Source organism: Tripterygium wilfordii, chromosome 11 (genome assembly GCF_013401445.1).
Source record: "Tripterygium wilfordii isolate XIE 37 chromosome 11, ASM1340144v1, whole genome shotgun sequence".
Lineage (NCBI taxonomy): Eukaryota > Viridiplantae > Streptophyta > Magnoliopsida > Celastrales > Celastraceae > Tripterygium > Tripterygium wilfordii.
This window is the reverse complement of record NC_052242.1, coordinates 14,133,882-14,147,509: the sequence shown is the minus strand read 5'-3', so window position 1 is coordinate 14,147,509 and position 13,628 is coordinate 14,133,882. Positions and strand designations below refer to the sequence as shown.

Here is a 13,628-nt window from a genome sequence, read left to right as displayed (position 1 = left end):
ACCACCAAATCGTAGTGAGAATCGTGCATAACTGCATAGGGTTGGCATGAATTGGAGTTACAGCATAGCCTAATAGGGTTTGCCTCAACATACAGCAAGGGTAGGTCCAAATTTGTTGTGATAGATTAAGAGGTGATTACTCGTTGAATTAAATCTCGTTATTTATCTCCGCCATAAGTAAGAGTTTTATTATTATCTTGAGGTTCTGAGCTCACTTAATATCCAACACTACATATTGATTAAAGGTAATTGTCGTATCCGACGGGTTGAAGTGTGGAATGAATGAGTCCGACATTTCACTTAGTTTTATACCTCAAATTTGAGGTGATCTTGTCTCCTTTTATTGAAATAGTCATGGATATATATTATGGCACTTTTTCTTGATTTTGATATTCAAAAACATTACTGCAAAAAAGTTGTGAAATTTCAGACTTAATCACAATTAAGCCTTAATTAATCACAAGAAAGAGAAGCTTGGAGATTAAAAATCACAATTAAGCCTTAATCAAATTATATAGGATCAAGAAAGTAATTTTGGTAGCTAGGGTAGGGTTTGGAATAAACGTCTAAGGGTTGCACACTTGGAAGGAAGAAAAACAAGATGCATGTGAAAGAACGAGAGAAAAGAGACAAAAGATGTGGGTGAATTAAGGAAGAAGAGGCGTGCGAGTCAAGAAATAAAAAATGAAGGAATTAAAAAAAAAAATTATTAGGTCAAGAAGTTGAGGCCGGATATTATAATTGAAGGAAGCTCTTGATGAACATAAAAAGACAGTAGCATGTGAGCATGTGGGTGGCATGAATATAAAAAAGAGAGTAGCAACATTGAAGGATTCGATACAAATTTGTTATATATATTGTTCACGTCTCACAACAACCAAAGTGAGCATCTGGGTGGTATGAATGGATTTGGCGGCTCCGCAATTCTCTAGAATTTACAATTCACGTTTAATGATGGAGAAAAAATCAGATGAGTTTTAAAAATGAAAAAACAAAAATGTTATACACCTCGCAAACTATTAGATTCAAATTGTACAGATTCTATAATTTTAAATGAATTGCGGAGTCGACATCCTCACAAACTATTAGATTCAAATTGTACAGATTCTATAATTTTAAATGAATTGCGGAGTCGACATCCAGTATGAACTGGACTTAATGCATAGGCAACCTGCAGGCCCACTACATACATATGCAAATATAAATACAAGTCACAAAATTGGTTTGGAGCAAAATAAACAAAGCAAGAGAGATCGATATTCGAGCTCCAAAAGAGTAAGAAATAATGGAGATTGAGATCATATCCAAACAGTACATCAAACCTTCTTCTCCAACACCTTCTCATCTCAAAACCTATCAAATCTCCCTCCTTGATCAGTACGGACCTTCTGGTTATGGTCGAGTACTCCTTTTCTACTCTGCAAACCAAGACTACTCCATCCCCAACAGATCACAAATCCTAAAACAATCTCTTTCACAAACACTAACCCGTTATTATCCAGTCGCCGGAAAGATTAGGGACAATCTTTCAATTGATTGTAACGATGAAGGGGTTCTTTATATTGAGACAAGAATATTGAATTGTTGTTTAGATGACTATCTCAGCAATCTTGAGGTCTCTTCGATCTTCAAATTATTTCCAGATGCGGTTTCGAATGTAGTCTCTTCAGGAGCTCCTGTTGCTATTGTGCAAGAAAATGTTTTCACTTGTGGTGGAATGGCCTTAGGGTGTTTTCCATGGCACGTTATCTTTGATGCCAGTACTCTAAGTGCATTTCTTAAGACTTGGTCTGCTTTTGCTAGAAACTCTGTTGAAGAAGCTTTGTTCCCTAATTTTACAGCCTCAACTATTTTTCCTCCAAATATTTCTTTTAATCTAGATTCATTAGCTATGGCATCTCGTTTGTTCGAATGGAGCCCCTCCGTTGTTACAAGAAGGTTTTTCTTCGATGGATCGGTTATAGCCAATCTTAAGGCCCAAGCAACAAGATCTTCTAGCCTTCAGAACCCGACTCGAGCAGAGGTTGTCTCAGCACTCCTCTTGAAAAGCTTTACGGCTGCATTATTGAAGGTGAAACTGCGAACCCAAATCCCAATTGTGATGAATTTTCCAGTCAACTTGCGACGAAGGGCTACTCCGCAGATACCTGAAACTTGTGTGGGAAATTTACTTTTTTTCGCAACTCTAATGGCAAAAGGTGGGGAAGAGTTTGATGGGTTGGTGTGGAAGATGAGGGAAAGTTTGTCGAAACTCAACGGTAACGTTATGAAGAGTCTTCAAGGTGATGGAGGGTGGTTGAAGCTTGTTGAGATTATTGGAAAGCTTCATGATGAATTATTTTCCGACTCTGGAATTGTCCATATTGGGCTCAATAGCTGGTGTAACATGGGGTTATACAGTGTTGATTTTGGGTTCGGGAAGCCTCTGTGGATTCCGGCTTCTGGTTTCGGCATCAAGAATTATATGTTTCTGACGGATACAAAACATGGTGATGGAATTGAAGCGTGGGTGTCATTGGACGAACAAGTGATGGCAGTGCTTGAACAAGATAACAAACTCATGTCTCTGGTTTCTATAGACGCAAGTCCTTTAGAACTAGGCAATCCCAACCCTAGCTTGCCCAAGAAAATCATTTCGTCCATGTCAAAATTTTGACTAATGCCTTACATTTGATTTGCTGTTATAATGGACGTTTCTATTCAATGTATTGTGGTGGTGTTGTTGATTTTGTTGAGACATGAGAGTCTTATCTTGTGATTAAGTTAGCTGCTGATTTTAGTTGAGTGAAAATATTTTAAAGTAACTACGAGACTTTTTTTTTTTTTTTTATTTTTATTGTGGCAAAGCCCTGATTCATCTTAGCCGACTCTTAATTTGTCCATCGTTCTTTTTATGGTTTTGGAATTATTATTTTTTGGCAGAAGGTAAGCCCTGATTCATCTGACCGCCATGGGAGGAGTACTGGAGAAGCAAGAGAAGGTAGAAGAAAGGATGAAAGATGAAACGAGAAGTGTAAATATCCCAGCAAATTTCATCCTAGCAGCTTCCCAGTCTACATGGCTAATTGACTAGGATTGCTAATCTGGAAATGTTTTTGAAACCAGTCCACGGCATGCATTCCCGTCACTCTAGGTAGTTGAGACCCTACTGTGCACCATTATTTCTACCCTGCTCAATAGACCTCTCTCGCTTTACTCTCTCGACGACCAATATTTCGCTTCCGTCGCCCTAGCAATCGATTGTCCTCTTCTTTGTTGGCCAAGTCGGCACATTCCAACTTATTGCGGTCTCCATTGAGAACTCCATCATTGCCAGACTTTCCTTCGGCTTCATGGTGCATCGATTTCATTTCTTCAATTTTTTGATAGAAAAGCATAAAGTAATTAGAAATTGGAATCGAAACTAACCAAATCTTGTTGTTCCATCGATTAGCTTGGCATGGGGAGTGCTTTAGAGACTGTATGGCCAAGCATATGGAGCTGGACAAGTGGATATGTTAAGAGTGTACGTATATGCATAGATTTATGGATTTTTATGGGTGTACAACCGTATTGACTCTTTGTTGATGGGGTTATTTTGGGTCTGGCAGCTCTGGTGTTGTCTTTATTTCGATTTATTACATTGTTTCTCGAGTTTTGTAGATGTTATTACATTGTCTTTAAGTATTTTAAATCGTTATTACATTGTTTTTTAATGTTCCAAATTGTTATTACATTATTTTTAAAAATGATGTAACTACAAAAAGAACATATGACACAATGCATTATATAATACAATTGATCAATTCTAATTGTTTGTGAATAATATATATGTTAAACTATTAAATTTCAATATCTTTAAAATAAACAATGGAATTTATCATGATATACATATAATTACATTGTTTTCAAGAATAATGTAATTTCGGTAAGATTATAGAAACAAGACTTTATGTTTCTTTGGAACATGAATTTTGTCTAAATTTCACCTTTAATTGCCTAATTTTAATCTTTTAATAATTTTTCATTATTTTTTAAAAACATTGAAATTGTTTTTTTAAGTATTCCAGATTTTTATTACATTTTTTTAAATTTTCATATTTTATTACATTATTTTTCAGTATTTAGTTTGTTATTACACTATTTTAAAAAAACAATGTAATTAAGAATGACCCGTTAAAACATGTCGACAATGGATCTTGTTGGAAAGAGTTTGACATGTTGATTCTAAATATCTAATTTTTTCGAATGCTAACATGTATTTTGAGAGATAAAACGTTTTGAATTTTAGTTTAACAAAAAAAAAAATCAGTGATGTCAGCATATGTAAGAAAAGAAATTAAACTTTTGTCTACAAAAATTACAAATCATTTACTTTTCATGTTACATGGTGATGTGTCATTGCCACATAGATTGAAATGCTTTTGGTACAATATTTTGTTGGGATATGTAGCATCACCGAAGATGAAAAAACAATATGTACAAAAAAAATAATTTTATTATGCTGAGTTGTTCATCTCATGACCATATGATTGAAGCAATGACTCAGATTTACAAAAAATTCTAAGCATTCCAGCAAATAGAGATTTCAGCCCCCATCCTCGTGACCCCATAGATATTCTGATATTGTTACCACTTACCAGTCGGAATCCAACTCAAAAAATTCCAACTGTCAGTCGCCACTTTTGTTGACCCCAAAATAAGCACAGGCAAATGGAGAATAGAGATGAGCTTATGGCTTCATCTTTCATTATTGGCACATCATGGTCAAAGACTCAAAAAAATGACTCACAGTTGGCGAAATTATCAAAGATACACAAATCTATCTTGTTACATATATGTGTGTGTGTGTGTGTGTATATATATATATATTCTGTATATATCTATACAGAATAATTGACACTTGATCCGCAACCGGCGGACCACAGAATTTTTTTAATCAATATCTTAATGCCTAAGCCAGTACTGTAACTAACATAAATAATTTATGTGAACAGCACAAAAAACAGAAGTTGCAGCAGAAGTTAGGTCCCAAAGTATAAGTAACTTTGTACAGACAATGTAGGCGGCACATTGGTCATATAAAACAACCTAAACAGGTTTACGGCAAGAGATTCAATGATGACCATGATTGTTTATGATAATATAAAATGTCACCATCTTCTTCCCCTTCTTTTTTTTCCCTTAACCGAGAATGACATCACATAAATTTATCCTTCTAACATTCGATGTGGGTGTAAGCTCTCCACTTGACGACATGATAAATTTGACCAAAACCCAAGACGTGACCAAATGAGTATTGCTCACAAGTGAAAATCGAATTCATGACTTCCCAAATCCATAAGATGTGCACAAAGAGAAATTCTCCAACTAGACTATCGACTTAAAAAATGTCACCATCGTTTCTAGAGAAAGTATAGCAGACGTGAGCTTTTGAGTGGAGTCGTGAAGGGTTTTGCCGTGTCCAAGCGGCATTAATTCTCGAGGTGTCATGTCGATGCTTCCTATTTTTATCTATTGGACTGGTCAATCCACACTACTTAACACTCTCAATCGGTCAACCCACACTTGTCTGTTGAATATTCATGCCATATTAATGGATGATTGTGATTTGTGGCACGTAAGAGGATCAAGATTATGAGAGTTCTCTCAACCACTTGTTTCTTTAATGCTCCGTTGACGGAAAACAGTTTACTCCAGTGGAATAATCGTAAGAGTGAAAATGACACACAGTTTATCTGTAAATTTCAAAGTAGGAGTCGCACCAATGGTTGGAATATTCGCTCCTTCAAGAACTAAGAACAAGACAAAACAAAGCACCATACATACACCTATTCTATGCTAAAAAAAAGTCTCATATCGTTAAAATAAGATCTAATAACAAGTTATAAGTTCGTGATTTCTTTGACTTAATAAGATGTGTTTTAAAGCCATGCATCCTAAAACATCCTGTGATGTGTAGGACTCGAACTTGGGAAGACAAACAATATTTTACAATAATAGTCAAGTTTTGACAAGTGAATCCATTGATATTTTCCAACAAGTGGTATCAAGCGAGGATGGATTGGACGTGCACTAAAATAATATATCTTACAATAATGATCAAGTTTGAACAATTGAGTCTATTGGTGTTTCTTAACATTTTATGCAAAAGTTTCATCTATCAATACCCAATTAGTCTTTCTATAAATTAAGTCCAAGTTGTAGTTGCCTTTGATCCAACGATGAAAATGGAGGCAAAGATTATATCCAAAGAAACCATAAAACCATCCTCTCCAACACCTCAACAACTTAGAAACTACAAGCTCTCACTTCTTGATCACCTTATCCCATCTCCATATGCACCAATTGTGCTCTTCTATCACTCGAATAGCGACTCTGTAATTAGTCTAGACTTGCTAAAGCAATCTTTGTCGAAAACACTAACTCACTTTTACCCACTCGCCGGGACGATCAACGATGACCTCTCTATCGATTGCAGCGACGAAGGAGCTTATTATGTTGAAACAAAAGTGAATTGTACTCTTGATCACTTCCTTACCAATCCAGATCTCTTGTTAATACATAGATTCCTTCCCTGTGATCTGATATTGAAGGAATCTGCAGGGACTTTTGTGAGTAATTTTCAAGTGAATGTTTTTGAATGCGGTGGCATTGCGATTGGCATATGTATATCACACAAGGTGCTCGACGGTGCTGCGCTAAGCACCTTCATCAAGGCATGGTCTGGCGCTGCTCGTGGATGCGATGAAGCACTATTGCCTAACTTTGTTGCCAGTTCTGTGTTTCCTGCAAGCGATTTATGGCTCCGAGACTCGTCGATAGTCATGTGGGGTTCATTGTTCCGACTAGGCAAGTGTAGGACTCGAAGGTTTGTGTTTGATTCCTCGGCAATAACCTCTCTTAAGGCCAAAGTTGATCTGAAATTCTGTTGTACTCGTATCGAGGCAGTTTCGGGTTTCTTGTGGAAGTGTTTGATGAATGCCTCTGAGAAAAAACATGGTTCTCCAAGGCCTTCTCTGTTGACTCACTTAGTGAATTTGCGCAGAAGAATACCACATCCCACATTGGAGAATTCGATGGGGAATCTCCTCTGGATAGCAGCCACTCGATGCATGGACGAGCACAAGCCGCCTGGACTGAATCATTTTGTTGGTGAAGTAAAGGCGGCGATATCGAAAATCGACGGTGAGTTTGTTAAGAAGCTAAGAAGTGATGAGGGGAATTCTGTGATATCGGATTCCTTTAAAGAAATAGGTGAATTGGGAAGACAAGGAGTAGACATTTTTGGGTTTTCAAGTTGGTGTAAGCTTGGGTTCTATGATGCTGATTTTGGGTGGGGAAAACCTGTTTGGGTCAGCAGTTTTGGCATGGATGGTTCAGTGTTCATGAACTTAATCATGTTGAATGATACAAGGTCTGGTGATGGAATTGAAGCTTGGGTGACATTGGATGAAGAGGAGATGGAGATTTTGGAACACAATCCAGAGCTCATGGAGTTTGCATCCTTGGACACAAGTCCTCTACATATTCGTTAGTCAAAGCCAAGTTAATGAGGTGTGAGCTTTAACTGCTCAACTTTTCACTTAGAAGCCAAAAAGAACTTGTAATAATCTTACAACTTTAGGGTCATAGCTAGTTCATCTAGCATTGTAATGCTAATTACGTGCCCAATCCTTATCTTCAGAACAAGTATAACTACGTAAATTTGATGTTATTGAAAGCTAGTGGTTTCTCTTGATCTTTTACTTTACATGATTTTTGGCTAAAAGGAAGCAACCATTTTGGCCTTGTTTATAAGAAAGGAAAAAAAAATGCAATTTATTGATGAGCAATGATAATACCCTCACTTTATGATTCACATTTTACCCACAATTTTATGTGGCATGGCCTATAGTTATTAATATAGGGTCCATTTAACTTAACATTTAACTGTCAACGCTCCACATCTAATGAGGGTCATAAATTGGAGGTCTCGACTATTTTTTTTATTGATACCAAATTGCCAAAAAAGGTCATGATGTTTTGAATTGGGTCATGGCTATTTCAGCATAGGCCTCCTTGAATTAAAAATCCAAAATGGAATGGCCCAGGCCTAGTTGGGTTATGTCATGACTGTAATCAAATGGGCTTTCTGGCCCATGTATGACAAGATTTGAGAGTAATCGAATGGACCTTTTTTTTTTTTTTTGTCTGGCAATCAAATTGAACTGTTGAACACAACTGACATGGCGAGTATGGGCTGCAGCACCATGATAGTCCATCATTAAGCATTAACGGCATCAAGGATCCAACTCAATCACAATTCACAAATCACAATCACTGCCACTGGTTTTAGTGGCGTAGTGGTGGGTCCCTACAAATGGATTGGGGTTTTTCCACTAAAGTTACAGAAGCCTACACCACCGTTGGATTTGCTGACGGTGAAAATAAGAGAAAATAAAATTAAATAAAACAAATTGTACGTTGAACGTGGAAAAACCAAATTCCAGAGACAAACTGACAAAACCTCTCTCTTCCCCCCTAGAACGAAAGTCGATTGATTTTGCTTTTCTTTCATGGCGCGATTCCTCTCTGTTCTCCATTTGTTTTGGATCCTCTTTTCTTGTAATCGAGGTTTCGCTGCTGCTAATGGCGATGCTGTGGAAGGCAATCTCACCGGACATCCGTTAACGCCCATCAATCACGATCTCTACCATTCCAGGCAAATTCCTTCGACTTTTTCAGCCGCTTTACTTGTCTGTCTTTATTTTAAGTTTTCTACTTGTATTCACGGAGGATTTGAGTAATTCTTTGTATCTCAGTTGAATCCGAGGATTTGGTGTATTAGATTGAAAGTTTGGAAATAATTATTGCTGTTGAATCGTCTTAGTTTACACCTTGATTTGAACATTTGAATGTTGATTTTAGTGGATATATATATGGATTCTTCTATAAGCTTTAGAGTACAGGAAGTAACCTGAAACGGATTTTGCCCGTGTTGTTGTATTTCTTCTATAATTAGAAATTGAGAAAGTTAATTTGTTTTATTGCTGGACTTTCTATAAGCTAGTGTATTGTGGGAAAAGACAGGAATAAATCCTTTATAGTTTATAGAGTCACAAGAATCTTTTTTCTCATTTATTTTGTTCATTGTGATTTTGCAGTAGTGATTTGATGGAGCAAATAACAACTTTGGTCCATCGTCATCCAGATAAACTATCTGTATGCTGTCTAGACAATCTTATTCAGCTTGGCTATCACTCTTATTATTACTAAACTTCTTAGTGTTCTTGATTTCAATAGGTAAACACCTTTAAAACTGGAAATAAAGGTTATAATGCAGAGATTACAGTAGTTACATATTGCCAGAGTGGGAGGGAATCTGATGACAGATCAAAGTTTCGGATCCTCCTTGTAAGTTTTCTGTGTACGACTTTTCTTATATAAGAAAATAGGCCCCAGGAAAAAAATGGTAGCGTATCTACGTATTTACGTTTAGTGGATAGATAATCTCAGTTTCTTAGCTGGTTTTTTTGACAGATGATTCCTTGTCTTCCAGAGTTTTGGGCAGCATGGAAGGGAGCTCATTACATCTGAGCTTGCCTTGAGGATGCTGTCAATCTTAAGCGAAGAACAGTTTCTCCCGAACATGGATCCATCTTCCTTAAACATGACTCTCGACAATCTGGTCATTAAGGTGACTTTCATTTCTAAATGTGGAGCAGCTCTTTTATAGTATTCATTAAGGTAGCTGCAACATCAATGTTGCATGTTTGCACTATCATTGTGGATTTGGTTCTATTCTCATAAGCATCTTATTATCATGGGACCAACTAAGAAAACTTCTACTTAAACTTGTGACTTAGTTAAAAGACTATTTTTAAAATTCCTAATGGTTTGGATATGTTTAAAATTTATTTGCTCTGGACTGATTTTTGTGGTGAAGACATTGTAGCCCTATTTTATGTGTATAAGAACCAAATACTATGAAAGGACAAAATAATTTTATCAGAAAGGGCACTCCCAAGTTTTTTCATTTGCGGTGTGGACACTAGCGAAGTTAAAAGGATGCATGATGTACTCAATAAGAAATATCTGATGAATTTTTTTTCTCACTTTTGAGGATCCATGTTATTGACCATCATATTTTTTAGAATGCTGAAATTTAACTTCATTTCAGGTGGTGGCAATGGAAAATCTAAATGGTCGCAAAATTGTCGAAGTGGGAGATTTTTGTGAGAGGAGAAATGGTGATGTAATTGATTTGTTCTTTTATATTATTCCCAAAGAGACCTAGAAGTGCTTATGTTTATTTCATTTTTGCAGGAAGGGGAGTTGATCTTAATCGTAATTGGGGTGTAGACTGGGGCAAAAAGGAAAAGGTTCATGTACCTCTTTGTTTTGTGCACTACATAAACAATTTTTAATCCTCGAGTCTCTTAGTGATTATTCCTTTGGCTACTTATGCATAAGAGGACCTTCTAAGATGAAGTTGCTTTTATCTCTGTACTAATTTTTGACTTCTTCGGTTGAACTTTCTTTCTGTACCATACTACAATATTTGTCATTCTCTCCAAAAAACAGAAAGATAAGAAAGTAATAAAAGATGAGGATGCTTTTATCTCATTTTTTGTTCTTGTCCAATTATAGGATTATGATCCATATGAAGAGAATCCTGGAACTGCTCCTTTTAGTGAGCCTGAAACACAAATTATGCGGAAACTTGCCTTATCATTTGATCCTCACATTTGGGTTAACGTGCACTCTGGAATGGAGGTTAGTATAGAATTTCTTCTTTCATGTTGCCTGTTTCTGATTGTTGAAATGATTTAGAAGTTTTAATCTTTTTGCGGTAATACAATTCACCCTTGAGTGCAGCAATAGTGCAAATTTTCAATCTTGGAAATCACTTGTGGTTTATTAATTTTGAAGTTTTCTAGTTGTATGAATAACTTTATGACCTTTTACCATTTTTCAGGGGGATTCAATTAATGGTTGGGGTCATAAGTGCAGTAACTTACTTGAACTTAAATTTAGATAAATCATTTTTTATGCTTCATGGGCGACTTAGCCATAGTTGACTAAAATTTGTTTAGCATTTGTAATCGTAGGTGATGTTTAGTGTACGAATAATTGTTTTATTTGCATATAACTTGTTCTAGGAGTTCCCTACTTTACAGGTTTGGTTTGTAAGTGTGTATATTAAAGGGACTTTTCTCACTGAGTTGATACAATAATGAGGGTGGATTAGAATGAAAGCATAATCAATGAGGCTTGTCAACTAGCTTTGTCCTGGTTAAATTCAGTCGGTTGGTTTCCTAATTGAGCTCTTAGTAGTTGCATTGTTTGCTTCGAGTTTAACTGAGCTTTATTTAGATGGTCTATTGAATCACCAACTGGACCGAGCTTGGCTCTGCCATGCTTTTGTCCAGAGTTTCTCTCTTGTACTATATGTTCTGCTTTTAGGTTTTTAAGAAATATATATAAGCTGCTTTTCGATTTCTGTACAGGCTTTGTTTATGCCATATGACCACAAGAACACTACCCCCGAAGGACTGCCTTCACAGCGGATGAGGTTTTTACTGGATGAGCTGAACCAAGTTCATTGTCATAAGCGTTGCATGATTGGGTCCGGTGGAGGCTCCGTCGGGTTTGTTTTACTTATAATTCATAACAGAACCTAATATTATTTTGAAAGCATGTCTCTAGATCAGCTAAACATAATGACTGGTTGCTTCAGGGCCAAGTTCATTTTAAGTCCAAAAAATGTATTAGAAGTCACCATTCTGGAAATTAAGAAAACTTGTTGGGAGTCTATGTTGAATAAAAAACAAAATCCTATATGTTAGGAATCCATCCAACCTCGACTTCCGATAATGGCCTATTTTCACAATTTTCACTGTTATGCTGCTATTCTTGACGTTTGACTTCGCCATTATCTATATCACTTTCATACTTATATAATTACCGTTATTTGAAGCTTAGATAGAGGGTTTGGCAAGAACTTATTTCACTTGATTCAAGCCAGGCCTTTCTTGCTTGATACTCTGTTGCAAACTGCTATTAATTACCTTACACAAGCATAAAGTTCTTGCTCCTTCCCTATGTTTGCGATGTGCCACAAGCTTCACTATGGCTGCTGGTCATAACGTCTGGTTTTCTTCTTTAATGCCCTAGCATAACAAAAGATTTTTTTTACATCCAATAAAGCATTTGCAATACTTTGATATGCGGTTATGAGACTATGAAGCAGTGCACAACATTTTGGGGGTTAATTTTGGTTTGTTAGGATATTTTCCTTTGTCAGAACTTAAAAGTGCTTAGTAGTAGGTTTTTTAGGTAGGTGTTTTTATTGTTCTCTTGGCATAACTTTTTGATTCTTTCCCTTAAGTTGGAATGCAATCTTAGGGCCAGAATGAAGAGAGAGAAGGAACAAGAGGGACACAACTGTTGAAAAGCATTGTACTTACAAATTACAACCAATGCATGTTTCTGAAACATAAACTAGAATTTCGCTGGGTTGAGTGTATAACTGTATAGCTCCATTTTGCCTATTTTTGTTCCGAAGTTCTAAAACTTGAATAATTTTAGGTATCTGGCACATGGGACTGCAACAGATTACATGTATGATGTGATCGGGGTGCCCATGGCTTTCACTTTTGAGGTCTGTAACACGTGAACCCTTTTCAGATAATTGTTTAACTTTGAGGTATATCTAATCTTATGCAATGGCTTGTAGATCTATGGAGACAGCACGGCCTCATCAAAGGACTGCTTTAAGATGTTCAATCCTGTTGACCTTTCCACTTTCAATGTATGTTATCTTGGTTTTAAAACTTGACTGCTCTTTGTTTTAATTCTATTCCTTCCTCATCATCATCACAGTTGGTCTCGTGAGATTTTACAGTTGATTAATGTTGAACCGTGTGAAAAAATCCCTTTAACACACATTATCCATTTTGGGTTCAGAGAGTTCTGAATGAGTGGTCAGCTGCTTTTTTCACAATTTTTAAGTTGGGACCACACCAACTGGATGAAACACGACCGAAGAACTTCGCATCCAATTTGGACAAATCGATACCCATCGATGAATATCTTGATGGCTACTTAATGGAGAGGAGTAGTAGATATGGAAAGAAGATGGAGGTTCTTGACCTTGGAATGCAAGAGATAAGAACGTATTTCAGGTTGTTTTTGTTATCTTCAGTTTTGTTGATGTTCATGTTCTGTTCAAAAATTTCAAAAAGCAAGGGTAGACCAACTGTTCCAGCAATGCCTCTCTGACGAATTTTATCCTGAAGAAAGGCATACAAGAGATTTTAGTTACATTCTTTTGAAAGAATTGCTCGTTCATGTATTTTTTAGCCCACGGTGTAAAATAGATTTCCTTTTTAGTTATAGACCTGCATATATTTCAATCGTTTAAGACCCCAATGACATTTGATATTCTGGAGTCATTATTTTTCAATTTTTTTTACATAAATTTAACCGATAAATTTATACGAACGGTAGGTTTTTGTCTATTTTTTCAATTTTTGGTCATTTTGTTCTGTCTTGTTTATAGTCAAAAAATTTATAATTTTTTCTTAAAAAAACCGGCTAATCGGTTTTGATTTTGACGGTATTTCTTAACAGACCTAAATGTTAGTAATCAAATGTCAGAACAG

At 36.3% G+C, this 13,628-nt stretch overlaps 3 protein-coding genes across 3 annotated transcripts; all 3 read left to right on the top strand.

Annotated features, from left to right (window-relative positions):
* The first annotated feature begins 1,285 nt into the window (after nucleotides 1-1,285).
* LOC120008848 (stemmadenine O-acetyltransferase-like) lies at nucleotides 1,286-2,656 on the top strand. The gene has a single exon (XM_038859204.1). It carries the CDS (start codon nucleotides 1,286-1,288, stop codon nucleotides 2,654-2,656), a length of 1,371 nt encoding a protein of 456 aa, XP_038715132.1.
* A 3,485-nt stretch (nucleotides 2,657-6,141) lies between these two features.
* LOC120009623 (stemmadenine O-acetyltransferase-like) lies at nucleotides 6,142-7,732 on the top strand. Its single transcript, XM_038860276.1, has one exon. The coding sequence runs from the start codon at nucleotides 6,204-6,206 to the stop codon at nucleotides 7,515-7,517; it is 1,314 nt and encodes a 437-aa protein (XP_038716204.1). The 5' UTR covers nucleotides 6,142-6,203; the 3' UTR covers nucleotides 7,518-7,732.
* Nucleotides 7,733-8,453: 721 nt separating this feature from the next.
* LOC120009624 (carboxypeptidase A6) lies at nucleotides 8,454-13,457 on the top strand. The gene is made up of 11 exons (XM_038860277.1): nucleotides 8,454-8,683; nucleotides 9,126-9,183; nucleotides 9,265-9,375; nucleotides 9,521-9,658; nucleotides 10,142-10,211; nucleotides 10,288-10,343; nucleotides 10,612-10,737; nucleotides 11,472-11,611; nucleotides 12,553-12,625; nucleotides 12,701-12,775; nucleotides 12,931-13,457. The coding sequence occupies exons 1-11, from the start codon at nucleotides 8,538-8,540 to the stop codon at nucleotides 13,243-13,245; spliced, it is 1,308 nt and encodes a 435-aa protein (XP_038716205.1). The 5' UTR covers nucleotides 8,454-8,537; the 3' UTR covers nucleotides 13,246-13,457.
* The last annotated feature ends 171 nt before the right edge of the window (nucleotides 13,458-13,628 follow it).